Source organism: Harmonia axyridis, chromosome 1 (assembly GCF_914767665.1).
Source record: "Harmonia axyridis chromosome 1, icHarAxyr1.1, whole genome shotgun sequence".
Lineage (NCBI taxonomy): Eukaryota > Metazoa > Arthropoda > Insecta > Coleoptera > Coccinellidae > Harmonia > Harmonia axyridis.
Genome location: NC_059501.1, coordinates 78897805 through 78916065, shown reverse-complemented (window position 1 = coordinate 78916065; position 18261 = coordinate 78897805). Strand labels below are relative to the sequence as shown.

The 18261-nt window shown below is 31.3% G+C and overlaps 3 protein-coding genes across 6 annotated transcripts in view; 2 read left to right on the top strand and 1 right to left on the bottom strand.

The window, feature by feature from the left end:
• LOC123678500 overlaps positions 1-2041 on the top strand; it is a 34475-nt gene extending 32434 nt beyond the window's left edge. The window contains exon 12 of the mRNA XM_045615550.1: positions 1210-2041. Coding sequence (XP_045471506.1) covers positions 1210-1406 — 197 coding nt within the window. The 3' untranslated portion in view covers positions 1407-2041. The remainder of the gene's footprint in view (positions 1-1209) is intronic.
• Positions 2042-3469: 1428 nt separating this feature from the next.
• LOC123678470 (fanconi-associated nuclease 1-like) lies at positions 3470-15034 on the top strand. Of its 4 annotated transcripts, XM_045615514.1 has the most exons (14): positions 3470-3594; positions 3685-3725; positions 4221-4418; positions 4477-4611; positions 5596-5793; positions 5851-5976; positions 7293-7634; positions 7990-8401; positions 8742-8870; positions 10118-10343; positions 10395-10612; positions 11252-11726; positions 12677-12785; positions 13917-15034. In XM_045615514.1, the coding sequence occupies exons 3-14, from the start codon at positions 4226-4228 to the stop codon at positions 13967-13969; spliced, it is 2616 nt and encodes an 871-aa protein (XP_045471470.1). In that variant the 5' UTR covers positions 3470-3594; positions 3685-3725; positions 4221-4225; the 3' UTR covers positions 13970-15034. The 4 variants fall into 4 exon arrangements, with proteins under 4 accessions (XP_045471470.1, XP_045471482.1, XP_045471464.1 ...); XM_045615526.1 differs by having other exon boundaries at positions 3554-3725; positions 11258-11726; XM_045615508.1 differs by having other exon boundaries at positions 3554-3725.
• A 679-nt stretch (positions 15035-15713) lies between these two features.
• Positions 15714-18218, bottom strand: LOC123678491 (28S ribosomal protein S11, mitochondrial). Its single transcript, XM_045615538.1, has 5 exons — positions 17941-18218; positions 17755-17885; positions 17578-17678; positions 17458-17523; positions 15714-15857 (listed from the first exon to the last, which is right to left on the bottom strand). The coding sequence occupies exons 1-5, from the start codon at positions 18144-18146 to the stop codon at positions 15750-15752; spliced, it is 612 nt and encodes a 203-aa protein (XP_045471494.1). The 5' UTR covers positions 18147-18218; the 3' UTR covers positions 15714-15749.
• Positions 18219-18261: the final 43 nt, after the last annotated feature.

Sequence of the window (18261 nt, the reverse complement as noted above, 5' to 3'; positions counted from 1 at the left end):
ATTTCAAAACGACTGAAATGATGATGTGAATGATTCAGAAACAAGGAAATTGGGTGCCGTTCTAATTGAAGCCGAGAGATGTTGAACGACGTTTGTTTGCTTGTGAACAGCTACTTGCAAGGCAAAGACGGAAGAAATTACTGCATCGCATTGTGACTGGATACGAGAATGGACTCATTAAGATAATCCTAAGCGCAGAAAATCATAGGTATACCCCGGCCATGCTTCTTCCATGTCGACGGCCAAACCGAATATTCACGATTCCAAGGTCATGCTCAGTATTTGGTGAGACCAGCTGGGCGTTGTATATTAACAGGTGTTAAAACCGACTGAAACAATCACAGGCAATCGTTATCGAACGCAATTAATGCGTTTGAGCTGAGCATTGAAAGACAAACGGCCGCAATACAACGAGAGGCATGATAATAGTTATTTATAATACAAGTGCAGAAGGCATTGATATTCTTCCACGAGTTCAAAATTCAAAAACGAGCCACGAAGTGACGAGTTTTGGAATGAACGAGTGGTAGAATGAGCCTTCTGTACGTGTATTATACATTATTTTCTCTAATTCATTGCATTTTCATTGAAATTAATGAAATATTTCCATAAATATATTTTAGTGATTTTTGCATTGAAAAATGTTGGTTGGCAGAACTGATTTCTTTAAGGCAAATTGATGAATTGACAGATAAAGCCGTGGCGGAAAGTTCGGAGTACCAACATAGAATAATAAAATATAACCATGAAAACTGTGCGTTTCTGATATATTCTCGCACGATTTTGTTCTACAAGATGTGGAAGAATGAACGGAATAACCACAGAATTAGAGAAAGTGTTTTTACAGCATGACAATGCTCGACTCCATGTTGCGAAAGTGGTCAAGACATACCTGGAAACGTTGAAATGGTATGTCCTACTCCACCCGCCGTATTCTCCAGACGTTGCTCTCTCGGACTATCACTTGTTTCGATCAATGGCACACGGCCTGGCTCACCAGTACTTTCGGTCTTATGAAAAAGTGAAAAATTGTATCAATTCGAGAATCGTTTCAAAAGATGACCAGTTTTTTCAACGCAGGATTCGTACGCGGCCCGACAGATGGGATAAAGTAAAGGCCAGCGATGGACAATACTTCATCATGAATTCAAAAAAAAAATTCTTTTATTTATTATTATTATTATTTATTTTATTATTCCTCAATTTCAGTTAATCGCGGCGATCCAGGCACAGTCTGCATGAAAACAGGATGGTTTTCGGCCCTGTTGGCAATTGGTGGTACACTCATGTGTTTGTTGGGGTGTGCACTGTTGGCGACATGCACCAAGTTGAGGAGAGCTGCCATAGACAAGATGTTGCCACATTCTTTCAATGGATACATGAATCACAAGGGCAACATCAACTGAATAAGTTCAATTGAAGTTTCAAGAACTGTACATATTTCTCACACACATATTATTCGATTAAAATCTCGAGGAAATTAGACAAAAATACAGTGTGTTTCTGAATTGATGCAAGATTTCAAAATGATACTTCGATACCTCTTGTTGGAATTGCAAACCATTCAGAAATTATAAAAATTCGAACAGTAAAAAAATTCTTAATTTGTAATATTTGTGTCGAAAAGCCAGAATATTAATTGAATCTCATGTATTATTTCTTTTTTGAAATTTGAAAAATCGGAATTCAAAAAAATTGTAACTAGATCTTAGTTAAGTTAATATAAGTTCCTTGGTTCCGTTGGTTGCTGTGAAGAAAAAAATTCATTTATCTAATGAATAGAGATATGTATGGATGAGTAATTTCAAACATATACGGAGGACATATATTAGATAATGAAAGTTAGAAAAATCTTCTTCTATATGGTTGAAATGAAGGATTTAAATTGAGATGATTGGGACTCAAATATATAATGGTATTTATTTTCCCATATAAGGAAACTTCTTACTTCAAACTGTATATACAAATTCACAATGTAATATGAAAAATTTTATTTCATGTATTATAATATATGAATATATTTATGAGAAAAAGCCAAAAATTGAATCATTAATTTAATCAATTACCTATCTATTCTCCTTCAAACGGAATATTAGTTATGCAATATTGTTGAAACATCACATTTCAAATATGCCTTCTCAACTTTGAATATTAAAAAAAAAAAATTATGACTCTTAATAAAAATGGAAAAATAATATTGGGAACTCAAAATTTAAAGCGTTTCGTTTCCATTGCTCGATATGGCAACATCGACTGAATATTACATGGATAGCAAAGGACATCAAATCTCTTACTTTTGTAGTGACTAAGTCTTCTTAAGAGAGGGCGTTACGGGTTTCGCGCCACACTCACTATGGCCCCGGCATATTTATAGGGGTCGAAGCGTTGCAGCAGAGTCACCTCAACATAAAGGTGTCTTATAGCGTTTTCTGCTTGTTGCAAGTGTGCACTGAGTGCAACCTGTGACGTCATGCACTTTTATGAGTTGCCCGAGAAATTTACATTTTGATAAATGAAACTGAAAAAAAGTTCTTCTCAGTCCCTACTACTGTTCATCATATCAAATATTTTTCAAATTATATTGAGTAGTTACAGTGACGTCATTTAGGAGGCCGTATCTCCGTAGAGGGCCGCTAAGAAAAAAAGATGGGAACTTATCATCATGTTTTTTTATGTTTTATCTGAATCCGAGAGATTTCCCACATATTCCCGGACAGCCTGTATATCTCCTCTGATTAAAAAGTTGAAGTGCTAAAAATATCGAAATTCGCCCACCCTGTACAATCAATTTACCAGTATTTCTAAGATGTGCGGATAATTTAAATCAATTCAAAAGACTGATAATATGTGATATTAAGAATAGATATTGAGTGAATCACCTGAAATTTTATTCTATTGTTATATTATAAACTTTATAGCTTGAAGCTAATAAAAATTTTACTATTACTACACAATTCCAAAAGTTCAAAATCCTGTAACACACAATCCACCTACATGTATTGCAGGAACCTATAGGCAAACCATTTCGTTAAATATTAACGCTAGATGACAGCACTAGCGAAACCATATTGCAAATATTGTTAAATATAATATTGGGCATATATTTTCGTTGTAAACCAGAAAAAGCCAGTCAAATATTTTCTTTAACTTGAGCTTTAACTTGAAAAATATTCAATTTTTTGAGTTTTTTTATTTAATATATAGTTCTATGAACTAGCGGATTTTTTTCGGTTGGCGCGGACTTTTTGACATAAAATTCGGAATTTTCAGTGAAGTAGCATTGGTAACACTGTTTCTGTCTAACCATCGAATGAAGTTATAAAATGCCACAAATATCCTCTTATTCTTAGAACATTAATATCTATCCATATTATAAGCTCTTATTAGAGATTTTCAGTTTCAAGTGTTTTATCTTTAACAACTTTATCAGACACAATCAATAAATAAAATATCTTACTTTGTTTACAGCTTTCTTGTCCCCCGCCTAAAATGCACGTCCTCAATTTCAAGGTCAGATAAGAATAATATTTTTGCTTGTAATCTGGGGAATTTCAGATGACTTATATTGGTTATGCTGGCTGTAATTCACAAGAAGTAATCTTTTTATTTTTCATTATTTTGTTTTTCACTGATTATCGGTGCTGTATATTCACATGGTTCTAGCTGTTTTTATCTTTTTTTCAGTTAAATTCATTCTGTTAAGATTGTGTTTCTTTTCAAACAAGGTAAGTTTTGAAAAACTGAAAAATGGGCGGGAGATCTATAATAAATTATATTTACATGTACATTATATTTTTTGATTTATTAAAAAAATACGATTTTGAGCTTAACTCAAAAATAACTTTAGTCTGAATTTTTAAAACTCTGAAAGTACAGTCTATTGGGAAAAAATTCTGACAAAATTGGAATTAAAAAAATGTAGTCGGTATAGTTTGGGAATAATAGGAAAAAAATCGAAGTAACATCTACTCGAGACCCTAAGTTGGTTAATTAAATATAGATTCCCACTTTTATCTAGCTATATACACAGACATTAAATGTTTTCTCCTATGAATGTATTAAAATATAATAAAATGATACTTCAGCATAAGAACAACTTACCAGGTTCGCAGATGACTTAATAATAGCAAGGTTCAAATTTTTTTCAAAACTACCTATACTTTTTACCGCTTTTGCAGATAACTTACTAATAGCAAGGTTTAAAAATCTATACTTTTCAGATAAAATGAAAGATGATCAAGGCAGTGAAAATAATGAAATCAAAAATGTGACTACTACATTATCATCAAAACCTGTCTCATCAGTGTCTTGCAACTGTACATTAAATTTCCAAAATGAAGATAATTTAGACAAGAGTAAAATTGAAAAAACACGTAAACCTTCCATGAGTTTACCTTTTCCTTTCAGCTCAGATGATGGTGATTTATTGAATGTTGAATTTTAGGGAATCTTATTTGAATTGTCCTTATTTTGCAGAATATGAAACTCCGGAAAAAAGCAACAAAGAACAATATAATGAATTTGGTTCAATTCAGGAAAAGCCTAAATCAAGTAGGGTTCGCCGTCAATCTTCGACTTCTGGAATCGGAAGTCCATCCAAAAAAAGAAAAGGTATTTTGCTCAAATGAATTGACTTAACCTGTACCCACAGGTTTCAGAACAATGAATAACAAAATTTCTTTTTTAAATGCCACAGAGTTGAAGACATGGTAATTATGACCCTTGATAGCTATTACCACTGATTAGTAGTCTGTACTTATATTGTGTTTATACATTATGTTGTATATTTGTATACAGGGTGTCCTGGGAGTAACTGTACATACCCTTATCAGAGGTAAAGTAGGACTAGGGAAGTATGGACCTACCTCTCTTATATCCATGTTGTGAAACAGCACTGATATCATATTTATCCAGGAATTCCAGCATTCTATCACACTTGAAATATTCCATTCATTTCCATAAAAATTCAGTGAATTAAATAAAGTAATCTATAATACTCAATTATACTATAGTACACAAGGCTCATTCTAACACTCTTTCATTCAAAAACTCATGACTACAAGGTTCGTTTTTGAATTATGGACTTGTGGAAGAATATCCATGCCTTCCGAACTTTCATTATGAATAACTCTTGTTCCATATTTCATCGATTCCCCTTATATTTTTCCTGGCCCAGTAGATTTTCCGTTGTTTTTTCAGGTTTCTACAGGCTGCTTTTACTTCTTTTTTTTAATCATTTATTTCAAACCTAAAAACAGTTGTATAAAACTGGCACCGAGGCCTTTAACTAATAAATTATAACATGTTTAAAAATATCAGAAATTAAATAAATCGATAAATTATTCTTAAAATTAACTTAACATAGGTTCTATTCTTAAAATATATTTTTCAATTGAAACACACAGCCCTATCATTTCCACTCAACAATGTCTTCGGAACCTTGTTAAATGTTCGCACAATACGATAGATGGCCGAGTTCTGTGATTTAAGTGTTCTGGAATAGTAATTTCTTATTCTATTTCTTGTTCTGGGTTTATAATCGTAATAGTCCATATTCTGTTCTAATAGCAAGGTTTAAAAATCTATACTTTTCAGATGGAATGAAAGATGATCAAGGCAGGGAAAATAATGAAATCAAAAATGTGACTCCTACAATTTCATCAATACCTGTCTCTTCAATGACTTTGAACTTTACTATAAATTTCCAAAGTGAAGATAATTTGGACGAGAGTAAAATTGAAAAAACATGTAAACCTTCCAAGAGGTTCTTTCTTCCTTTGGGCTCAAAGGATGGTGAATTATTCAATATTTAATTTTAGGGAATCTTATTTAAATTGAATTATTTTGCAGAATATGAAACTCTGGAAAAGAGTAACAAGGAAAGATATAATGAATGTGGTTCATTCCAGGTAAAGTCTAACTCGAGTAGGGAACCTTCAACTTCTGGAATTGGAAGTTCATCGAAAAAAAAAAAAGGTATTTAGCTTATATGAATTTGCTTAACCTGTAGCCACAGATTTCAGAACGCTGAATAACAAAATTTCTTTTTTAAATGTGACTGGCAGAGACATGTTAATTATGACTCTTGATAGCTTTTCCTTTGTTGTGTTTATACATTATGTTGTATATTTATACATAATCAAATTGAAGCTTATTCTTTTCTGTGTATGATGGAATACCTCTGACTTCGTAATAGTGACTGCTAATAAAAGTTGCTAGATGTTAAAAATAGATGAGAATTATCGGACAACATCGCTTGTCTAAAGAGGATATACTTTCAAACAGCTATATTCAAAATTTGATTCATTGCTCCTTGTAGGCTCTCGAGAGGTGAGACACAATCCAGCGACATGTTTACCTCATTCAAGTGACACTGTACATACAGTGTCAAAAAGCAGGCAGCTCACTGGGTTGACTTACCTTTCCTCTCTATATATATATAGAGAGTCCAGCATATCATTTTTTGGCTTTCAAAACTTTCTCTAATGTGGAGTTGATTGGAATTCATTCTAATTTGAAATCATTCAAATCTAGAAGATAGATTGCAAATTTATAAAATTGATCTTATTGGAGATACGGTAAAAACTTGTAATAAATGGTTCCTTGGATTGTGGTGATATGTTGGGTTGTGTAAACCTCAACCCACATGGTAACTTCCCTAGAAATACATCCTACATATTATTTTTGAAAAAGGGAAAAAAGCGATTGTTTTTGTTATATTAACTGTTATGGTTTACATTTCAAATAACAAAAGTTTGTATTTTAACTTCGAAACTAATGCCAATAAATAATAAATGATTACACCAATGGATTCTATTGAAAAAAGTGCCTGTAGGATGTTTTTGTTTAATGTTAATAGCATCTCTAATAAAGGAGTTATTATGATATTACTTTTCATTTCACGCCATTTTCCAATTATCCCTTATAGCTTGAAAAGAGTTGGATTTATAAGCTTGCGGTTTTCACCAAATTAATTTTCTCAAAAATCGAGCCAGAAAATGAGCCATCCATTTTTTCTAGCTCATAGGGGTTCTAAGATCCCTTCACTAGACAATGAAATGGGACACCCGATACACTTAATAAATGAATCAATTAACTATGGTACCTTCAGTTTGTGAAAATTAATAATTTCTCTTAAGAATAACACGTCGCTATTGCACATGATCAAAAACTAGTAGGAAGAGAAATTATATTCTGATCTTCGTTAATTTTACCGAATGTTTGTACGTGTTTATATGTTGAATGTAAAGCAGGTGTAAAGCAAGAAATATTTTAAAATCTATACTTTTCAGTTGAATCAGAGGATCGTCAACTCCATCAATCACCAAGCTACACAGAAATAAAAATTAAACCGAAAAAAAAGTTTGATATGAGTGGTACAGAACATTTAAAAAGTTTGTATGAAAAACTTTTGGAGGATGAACATAAAAAAAAATTATTGACTCACGATGATATTGCTCCTATTGAAGCATTCCTTAAAAAGGATAAAATCAAGCAGTACCTGATTATGAAATTGTATGTTTCCTATCCAAATTGGTTAAATATATTCAATCTTTTAGAGGGAACACTTTTGTCCGCAAAAGAAATAATGGAGATATACAAAAACTTAGAAAAAGACGAGTTTTTTGATACTGGTGAGTGCATTTTATTTTTTTGAGCGTTAGTTAGTTTTCCTTATAAATTTGAAAATTTCGTTAGGAATTAAATAAGTTCATAGTGCATTTAGATATGAAATAACAATTTCAAGTTCCATACAAAATTTCACGTCGATCATTTCACTAGAAGAAAATTTAAGATCTAACAAAAATTGACTAATCTTTCTGTTACCACAAAACCGTTGAGATTTTGAAGCTGATCATGTAAATTGTACTATAAAACATTCATAGCACTGACTTGAGGCAAAAAGCTTTTGAACAATCATTCATCATGTTTCGATTGCACCCTTTGATATAGTTATATACAGTAAGTTATTTTGATCCTTTTTTCCAGATCTCAAAAATCTTGAAACCAAAGAGTTACTTGACATCCTTTCAGTTCAAAATTTAAATAACATCTTGCAGACCTTGAAAATTGGTCCCAAGATGAGTGGAAGGTCTCTTAAAAACAGAATCATAGAACGTCTTCTTCAACATTGTAAAACATCGACATTGATGCATATAAACAAAACACCTGAAGATATGTTGAAAAATGAGGCAATCAAATATTCAGGTTGCTGTATTAAGTTGAAAACATCTATTAAAACATGTTTTGATAAATCGTATGTGTTACAAACATATAGTAATACGTTATACTCCAAAAATATTCAAACTTACTTGGATGATAAACGTGATAAAGTTCTTTATCCAAAGTATATTGTCGTAGAAAAATTGTCTCCGTTCAAAACCAAGGAACAATTCTCAAGGTAAATATGGAAAATGAATTTATATATTTTGATGTTAGATAACTTAGATTTTTTTTTCATTTTTCGTTTTACATTTTCACTTTGTGTTATCATCTATATGTTTTTAATTAATTTATGTAATCATTTTAAGGCAGATAAAATTCGGTTTCTCCATGTCACTTATTGTAACTTATAACTGTAAACTTGTTCGTGATATAAAATATGATATTTTACATACTGAAAGAATAACTAATAATATATGTACTATTATCAGCTCTTATCATTGTTTTGGTTCATTATTTGAAATTGGTCAAAGAAAACTTCCACTTCGTTTGCAAATTTTCCCTTTTTTCATTTGTAGTTACTACGACGCCTTCTTGAAAATGAAAGAACTGGATGCCAAACTGGAAAATGTCAAATTGAATATCTTACATATTCATTTGCTTTGTCTAGAAGTTTTCAAAAAGCTCAAAACCGTTAGCGAAGATGAGTAAGTATAAACTCACTTTCTCTATGTACTTTGTAAAAATAATATTATTTAGTTAAATATTAAATCTATAAAACAACTAATAAGTTGTTCCTGTTGTTATAAGATGTTATACATTTGGCAAATTTCAAATAACACACAGTCTCAAAGATATCCGATTCATCAGCGGCCAATCACGTACGATGAATTGACAATTTACCGAATGTTTGCAAATTCAAGTAGCGGAACGTGAATAGAAGCGTGCAAAATCGTTGCACACTATTGCATTTTGAATCGGGAATTCTCGATAATTGCTTCTTCATCTTGAATTAGATTCAAGGGTTATTTCTTTGGCTGTTTCTAAATTCTTTAAATCGGACAAAAATTAATGTTTGAGAAATTTGTTACTGAATCGAAAATTTTCATTCATATGCTTTTATTGCTTCAGAACCTTTTCCGAGTAGCATAATTGAGTATTTTTTATAATCAAGCAATCCCAGCATCCGTCGGCAACTTCGTCGTCTTCAGGAAGTATTTTCGTAGGACGTGTTCAGCCATGATACTGGATAAAAAAAAACGTAAAAAATTCCTTTTTATTCGGCCAGGTTTCTGCAACTCGGTAGAATATATTCTCCGCTATGTATATGATTAAAATATTTTATTTGTATATTTTCTCTTAGAATGTTGAATGAATAGCACGTTTTCATTTTCACAATTCGGAAGTATATGTATATGTTTTTTTTTAAATAGGTAAAAGTGTAAGAATAGCTTTAGCTAAACCTTCGCATAATAAAGACGGTTATTTCTATTATTATCATTAAAAAGAAATTATGAAAAAAAGAGTCCATCAAGCTAGTTCTTGAAGCTATTGAAACTTGGGGCGCAGACAATGTGGTCCGGTAGTGAGTTCCATCTGTCGAAGACTCTTTTACATAGAAAGTGCTGTCTCTGTGATGTCGTAAAAACTTCATGGTACAACTTCAACGGATAACTCCGGAGATGTTTGTTGTATTTGCCTTTTAAATTTGTTACGGAATTTATTTTTCTTATGAAAATGTCTTAACCTCTTGAGCCCTGGTTGTGAGGGGATATGCGCAACAGCATAACTTTTCAAGTTGTTTATATGTATTCGTATGAGATCGATTATATTTCATTCCAAAACAAACGAAGCGCCATAACTTTTTGTACATAATTAATCATTGTCCCGATTGAAAATACTTGAGTAGGAAACCGACAGCTGGATGACAGACTATGATTTAATGATATTTTAGGAGGCGGGATGAGAATCTACCACTTCATTTACAAAAGTTCTCTGCGGAATATCTATACCTAGAGATTTTGACAAAGGGTATACCAAAATTAACTGAAAATCCTCAACTAGTCGAGTTATGGTTGGACTATTTGTTGAATCATTATTCTTGGACCAGGCATTTAATTGGAACTTGGTACAAGGATTTGGCATATATAAGGATGAGTCGTTTGAAAAATCATTCATTGGTAAGTTATGTCGATAACCAAACTTTCAGAAAAAAATTTACTTATTCACAGGCTGCAGAAACTATATTGAAAGGATTTGAAGAGGCCAAAGATAACATTGACTTCAATATCTTACAACTATATGAATTAAGCCTGTTGTCTTGTGAAGTGAGAAAATATAATTTACCTTGTAAATATAAGGAAGATTTGCAATATTTTGAATTAAATATCGACACTGAAAATCTCGACATCCCTAATGTCCCCATCAATTTATGTTTATGCAACAGAAGGTTAGTAATGTTTTCATGACTCATATTTCAATTTGAAACCTTGACCAATATCAGAGTCGGAACTCCAACAAAAAATTTTTGCTAATTTTGGGTTGAGAAAAATAAAACAAATTTTGTTAGCTTTAGTTTCTGTATAATACAAAAGGTGAAAATATAGGTATTATTCTGAATAAGAAATGGTACACAGTCTCATTGAGATTAGAAATTTTATACCCAGATGTACTAATTTCTTCAACTTGAAAAGTCATCCACTACCTATCCAAACATTTGTTTCTTGTGCAGCATTGATTATAATTTTGTCTCGTAGTTTCATTTCCACTTAACCTTTCGGTAGAGCTTTATACAGAGTAAGAATCATCATTCTAAAAGAAAATTTATTCGCGAAAAGAACAAAATTACGTTCAACTTGTGGGTAATGGTTTTTTTATTATACATAATCAATTTATTATTATTTATCTTATTATTATAGAATAAATTTTCACCGAAAAAAAGGAGAAAGAATATATAATAATAATATTTTAATAATATTATTAATTTATCATTTAATTATTATTTATCTTATTATTATAAAATAAATTTTCACCGAAAAAAAGGAGAAAGAATATATTCGTATGGTGACAAAAATAATGAAATGATTAGTTTCAGTATGGAGGAAAGTGCTTTAAAACATTATGAAGAACAACACTATGAAGGCATCTTTTATGGGGGAAGATTCATCAGTATTCTCTTCAATCTTCTTTTTTGGGATATAATATATACCCATGTGGACGGGGCCTTCATATCCGATTTACAAAATGCACCGTTAGATTTTTATGGATCTAATTTTTATGCAAACAGGAAGGATAAAATCGAGGAGCATTTAAGAAAAATTGGAAGTGAATGGAAATTCGATAAGTTGGAGACAGTGTTGAAGGAAAAATGGAATAACCTCTGTCAAGAAAAATCAATTGCAAAATGGGAAGGTTTCGACATAAAAAAAATTATTAAAATGGTGCAGTACATAAACCGAAGATATCTCTCGGATATTTTAGATAAATTTATCACCGATTATGAAATTTTTCGTAATGGTTTTCCTGATTTGTTTTTGTGGAAAGATAATGAAGGCGAAAAAGAGGTATGTCTGTTGTTCTATGAAATCAAATGACATTTTCAAATAATAACTTTTTCTTGAGTAGCACTCTTGATGAATAGTCCATCAAAAACGTTTAGTCGAAAGAGATTTTTGTTTTTCAACAGAGCCGTATCTAGGGCGTGGCAAAGGTGGTACTTGCCACGGGCGCAAGGAACGCAAGGGCGCCCAAAAATATTCAAAAATAAAAATTGGAGCACCAGCCAAAATAATTCAAAAGATCACGTTTTCATATAGATATATACGCCTCGCAACGAGCGAAGCCGAGGAATCTGGAAACATTTGAAATATTGCTAGCCTTCCCTAGAAATTGCGTACTAAGTCTAAAATAATTACAAGATCAACAAAACAATGGTATAAATATGGCTATGTTCAAGCGTGTCATAATCTAGTTATAAATATTTCTATCTGGCGTCGGCATGTTCAAAGGTGCCGCATTCAGATCATAAATATTACCTACGGTCAAGCATCGGCATGTGTGATTACCGCTATTTTCACGAGTTTTTTGCGCTTCATCAGGCTTGTCGGTATTTCTTCAACAAACGGTACCATCTATTTTTGTGTGAATTGCGCCTTCTAAAACTGCATGTCCTCCAAATTTTTCAGAAATACCAATCAACTATATGGAACTATAAATACAGAAGTTGCTAGACTTAGCTACTACAGACTTTTTCATAGGGAAATATATCAAAAGTAAAGTTTAAACAAGCATCAGTTATACAGTGTAGCTTTTTTGTTTTTATTAACGCTTTGAATGCCAGTTTGATTTTGATTTATAGAAAATATTCTGTATTTTTTTTTATTGGTATTAGATTTGTTATTTTATCAATTCTCTTAATAGGTGTCGATTTTTGGTTTTGGATGTGAGCATAACCATTATTTTTGGAATTTACGCTCTTCCTCATTTAATTAATAATTAAAATATTATATTTTAGTGCAAGTTTGTCACAGTACAATGTGACAAAAAGCTCACCCCAAATCAAATTCTGTGGATAGATCATCTTCATAAAGCAGGAGTACCAGTGGAAGTGTGCAAGGATTCTGGTAAGTATTCCAGTTTTACAACAAATATTTAATGAAGAATATATCTGTATAATAAAAGAAAGATAAGATGTGTGCCCATTTTTGCTGCCATAATGGCAAACTGCTTGACATGAAGTAAAATGTCCGATTTGCAATGATAGTAATACGTAGCTCAAAAACATTACAAAAATATTTGAAATATTTATCTTTTAATTTTTTTCTTCAATTTTTTGGATCCTATATCCTCTAAATATATAAACATTTATGAGGGGTTGAAAAAAATATTTTCGTTGAATGATTCCAATGGTTTATATCAAGGAATGATGAACCAATCGGTTAACTGATAATTTAGGTGAATGGAAAACCCTTTTTGTAAAGAAGTAAAGCTAGATTTAAATATTGACGTCAATTCATTAGAAAAATTTCGGATAAAAAACTTCTTACCTACATTGCAAATCGTAAAAATCCTCAACTTTCGATCTACAGGGTCTTAAGGTTCTAAGAAAAAAAATGTTTCATTATACCTTTTTCTTGATCCTACATATATTTATGAAAATTTATAACTTTTCACCTTTTTTATCTGTTTATCTAGTAGTTTTGTGTTGTAATCATTGATTGTTGGTATTTCAAATTTTTTATTGGTATTTTTCTTTATGTATTCTTTTAATAATATTTATATTTATTATTACATATTAAAATATATTATTGATTTATTAGTGGCTAGAATAGAAAAATCCAAAAAATTCTCTTTTTAATGAATTGAATCAGAGGAGACAGATAAAATCTGATACCCCATTCTCGTTCGTAGTATTCATTTTTAGCCAGCTTCTTTTGTTTTCGAGTTATTAACGAAAATTGGAAAAATGGCGATATCGAAAAAAAATTTTATCTTTGCTAATACTGATGATGGAACTCTGAAATTAAAACATGTAGGCACTTTTTAACATAGAATCCAGTGGCGTGCTCGTCTTTTCAGAAGGATTTTTAATTATGAAGTTATGAACCAAAGCTACGTTCTTTTAAATGGGAACACTCAATTTCTGTGTTTAATTTTTACAGAAACTTTTGTGCACTACATTTAATTCAGTTTTTTTATTTGAAAACAACTTTTCAGTACCTATTAAATTTGAAACTTCGATTATTATATTTCAGGGAATTGTGAAGAGAATCATTCACCAAAGTGTAAGAAGCAAGATAAGAAATGAAGCAGATAAAGATCCGAGAGAGCTGGGATGTTTTGCAATATATTTTATTTTTCATATTTTATCACAATAACGTAATAAAAAATTATTTTTCTAGAATTTTCAATATTCAAAGAGAAGCCTAGCAGAGTCGGGATAGAAAATATTGAACATTGTTTGTTTGAAGTTGACCTTCTGAAGTTTCTTATCGAGTTGTGGGGTAAAAAAGGGCCATATTAACTATTTGTACTAGTGCTCTGCTATTCAGTAAATGTTCGTTTTTATGCATGTTTATAAGTTTTTCTACTAACTGTTTTCCATAACCACTTGTAGCTGCAATTGGGAAAATTCTGTTTGTTCAATCCTCAGAGTAATAATCATAAATAGAGGGAGCATCCGTCATTTTCAGTAAACGAATTTTATCCCCAACATGAACTATCAAAATGAAAACACATATTAGTCATATGATATTTCAGTCAATTCGCGGGTTTCTCCACAAAGAACACATTTCTTATGTCCCATTGTGAATCGAAGTTTGATATTTCAACTCAAAATATATTGAAGTAAATACCTAAAAATATCAGGATACTTTCAAACCACGTGAAATAACCGATGGCAGAAGGATTGGAATAATAATGCTTAGGTGCCAAAGTTTGAATTTCACCATGTAACTTCTTAGTTACTATAAATTAGACAATACGGGAAAATTCCAAATATACAAATTTTCATATTGAATCGGGAATGGCTCCAATAAATAATATTACTATATTCAATGAAATATATTTATGAATACATTCATTATGAAAATGTGAATTTGAAAATATATCACAATCTGACAACGTATTGTCTAACCATGTTGGGGACACGTAAAAATTGCGTAAGTATAGTCCCTTTATTTATGTTACTTACTCTATGGTTCAACTCTAACCATCTTGCACGTTTTTTAAATGTAGTTAGTAGTCTATAGTTTCTGATAAAAACTCTAATTGAATGTTCTTATTTTAATATCATGCAATGTTTTATGTAGAATTATTTCTTTATGATTTCTAATATTTCATTGAATAAAAATATTTATGGGTTGGGTGGTAAGCCTCAGTTTCTTATTGACACCTCTATTACAATATTGTCATATGTATGTACGTATATGTGCTCTCAGGTGAACAGCCAAAAATTCCAATAAAAACTATGATTAATTATATATTATACATAATTATACCCGCAAAAACTGGAACAATTCACATCTTTTAGTGGAAGCCAGTGCGATTTAGTGGGTAAAACATATCGTCATCATTTTGATTAAACTGTTGTTCTATGAATATCAACACCCAACATTGCAGGTTTTCCGCAATTTTGATATTTTTTCTCAGAGTTCTCCACCTTTTCTGAAATAAGTACTCAAAAATACTCTAATGTGACCAGAAATTTCAACTTCAAAGGTTATTCATAACACTCAATAGAATATTGCTCAGAAATGACGTTGAACATCCTGTATATCACTTATGCTTCGAAAACAAGGTAGGTATATGTCATGAGACAAAAATTATTATCCCGGTGTCATCTACGCGACTATATGTTTGTCCAGTTTTATGGGATTTATTTTATTTATAGTACTCTGTTTCATATTTGAGCGGACTGTAGTATCCATAAGTTCACTGATATTAATGAGATTCATAGAGAGAGTAGGCACCAAGTTTCATTTCACAGCATCCTCAAAACTATATGGAATCGCCAACAAAATAAATGTGAGTGAAAAGAATAAATGAAAAAATTCAATAATCATTGTTCATTTACTAAGAATTACTATTTACAGTTTCCTTTGTTTTCTAGGTCGTGGTGGATTCCAAGACACTGGTGTATTATCAGTAATTGAAACAACTTGCAGACCTGCCATTTGAAGACCTTTGATTGAAGACTAAAATTTAGAAACGAATTTCAATCAATTTAAAGTAAATCTTGAAAAAAAATGCAATAGTAGACGATCTATAAAGATCATTTTTTATTTGGCGGAGGAGAACTTATCATCACAAATTCTTGAATGTATGGTCATTCCCTTAAGTGAGATGGAAAATCCATAAAGAATATTAAATGACAATAAGTGCGGATTGACACATAATTTTGAAGATTTTTATAATTCTATTCAGAGAAATAGCTAGATAGGCAAAACCACGGTTGCCAAAAAAAAATGGGGACCTCTTATTGAATTATCCAGTTTTTATTAAGTCGAAATATAAATTTTATCAGCAATTTTAATTTACGGTGAATTCAGCTGTTTGTAATGTGAATGATTTAGAAACCTTGAATATATTTTTTTTCAGAATTTTTATCAATTAATATGAGTATATGAACGTGAAATCCAAAAGATTCTTTTCATTATAAGACTCCAATACATAACTAATAAAATTTATGACTTAGAAATTTTATTACATCCTTACAACGATTGGCCAGTAAGTATTAGGAAAAAAACATTCTATTTAATTGACCATATTCACCGTTGCCATATTGTTGTGCGACAATACCAACTACCCAGTGTTCCCAACGGAGAAATATTGAGTTTACTAGAAAAATTCCACAATATAAAGTTTATAATTGTGGTTTATGTGCAAATTCCGGAGTGCTACGCCAGATAGGCTTGTTTGGGACAATATTTTGCTAAAATTTCCCCTTTTGGAAATAAAAACATTAGTGAAAGGTAGTTTTATATACAAATTAACTGTGGCCGAGTGTATAAATGAAGGCTTCACTCCATTTTTGGAAATAGTCAGTGGAAGAATAATCTCTGGCTGATAGTATTTTAGATATAAGCGGTATTTTTCTAGTAAACTCAATATTTCTCCGTTGGGAACACTGGGTAGTTGGTATTGTCGCACAACAATATGGCGACGGTGAATATGGTCAATTATTGAACCTTTTTTATTAAGATTTTCATTCAAATTTGAATTTAGCCTAAAAATGGCGAATGGAGCGGGGCTTAAGCCTTCTGGTCTCTACTGTGTATATCAAGTCACTGTTAGACTAAGTGTCAATTACTTGATGCTCTTCTCCCCCCACTGCTTTTTTTCTAAACCAAGTCAAACGAAATTTTTATAATCATAAGTAGAATTGCCTAACCAGTCATTCAACCCTATTGCCATTTAAGTTTTCCCCTCAAGGCGATGATTGTATTGGGTGTCCTAATATCAATGTCTAGTGAGGGGATCTCAGAATCCCTTCGAGCTAGAAAATTATGGTTGAACTTAATGTTGAGGTTTTCACTAAATTAATTATTTAAACAATCGAGCTTGAAAATGTGTCATTATTTTTTTCAAAGGCATTCTAAGGTCCCCTCACTAGACAACGAATTAGGGACACCTGATACACTCATAAACTGACAATCAAAAGATGTTTCCCCACAAATAAAAATCGATCTGTCATGATGTTTTTCAGAAATATCTAGCTTGACTATTTTACATTGACCTATTTTTATTCTAGAATAAAAAATATAGAATCCAATAAGAAAAAACAGAAATTCTCACCATTCGTCCAGGTCCAATACCTCTAACTCGTACCCTCACTGTTTTTATCCCTTTGTTATATGCTTTCTACAATGAAACAACTTAGCATATATTGATTCAGATACCAACTCAAGAATATACCGTTCCTATGGTTATAGCAGTAGCTTGAGCAGCTATATTTGTTCCCTTCCTAGTATTTTTGAAACCCTCAATACCACATGATCTAAGCATTTGAGCTTCTCCTAAAAATTTAAATTATGTGATATTTTGTATCGTATGGGATCTATTTGTTTATTTAGCATTTGTGAGTTTCTTTACCTTTACTATTTGTTAGAGTAATTATTGTGTTATTAGGAGACGACTTAATGTTGAAAATAGGCAAATCACGAAATCTTATTCCATTGAACAATTGATTGGTAGTATCTTTGGTAGGAAACATACTGTGCTTGCTGAAATTTCATGATTAATAATATCATCAAGCTGATATAGGAGTTCTGAACTAACTCTCTGAGTAATAAATCCATTTCTTCAGATTTTTCACCTGCTGTACCTTCATCAAGTTTTGGAAGTGAACGAAGCATTTCTTTTCTGTCCACAACATCTCTCATATTAACAAAAGTACAATGTAAAAGTTTTTTCTGTATAGATGCTAGTGATTCAAAACTACACAAAATCCTGTTCCAATTAAAAAATACATTTTGCAGAGCCATTATAGTTGAAATGAATAACAATTTATCTGAATAACCTAAAAATTCCTTTTAAGTTTCTATTATGAACTTTTCTCTATGATTTTGAGTAATATGTTTATTTTAATTTTTAATTACT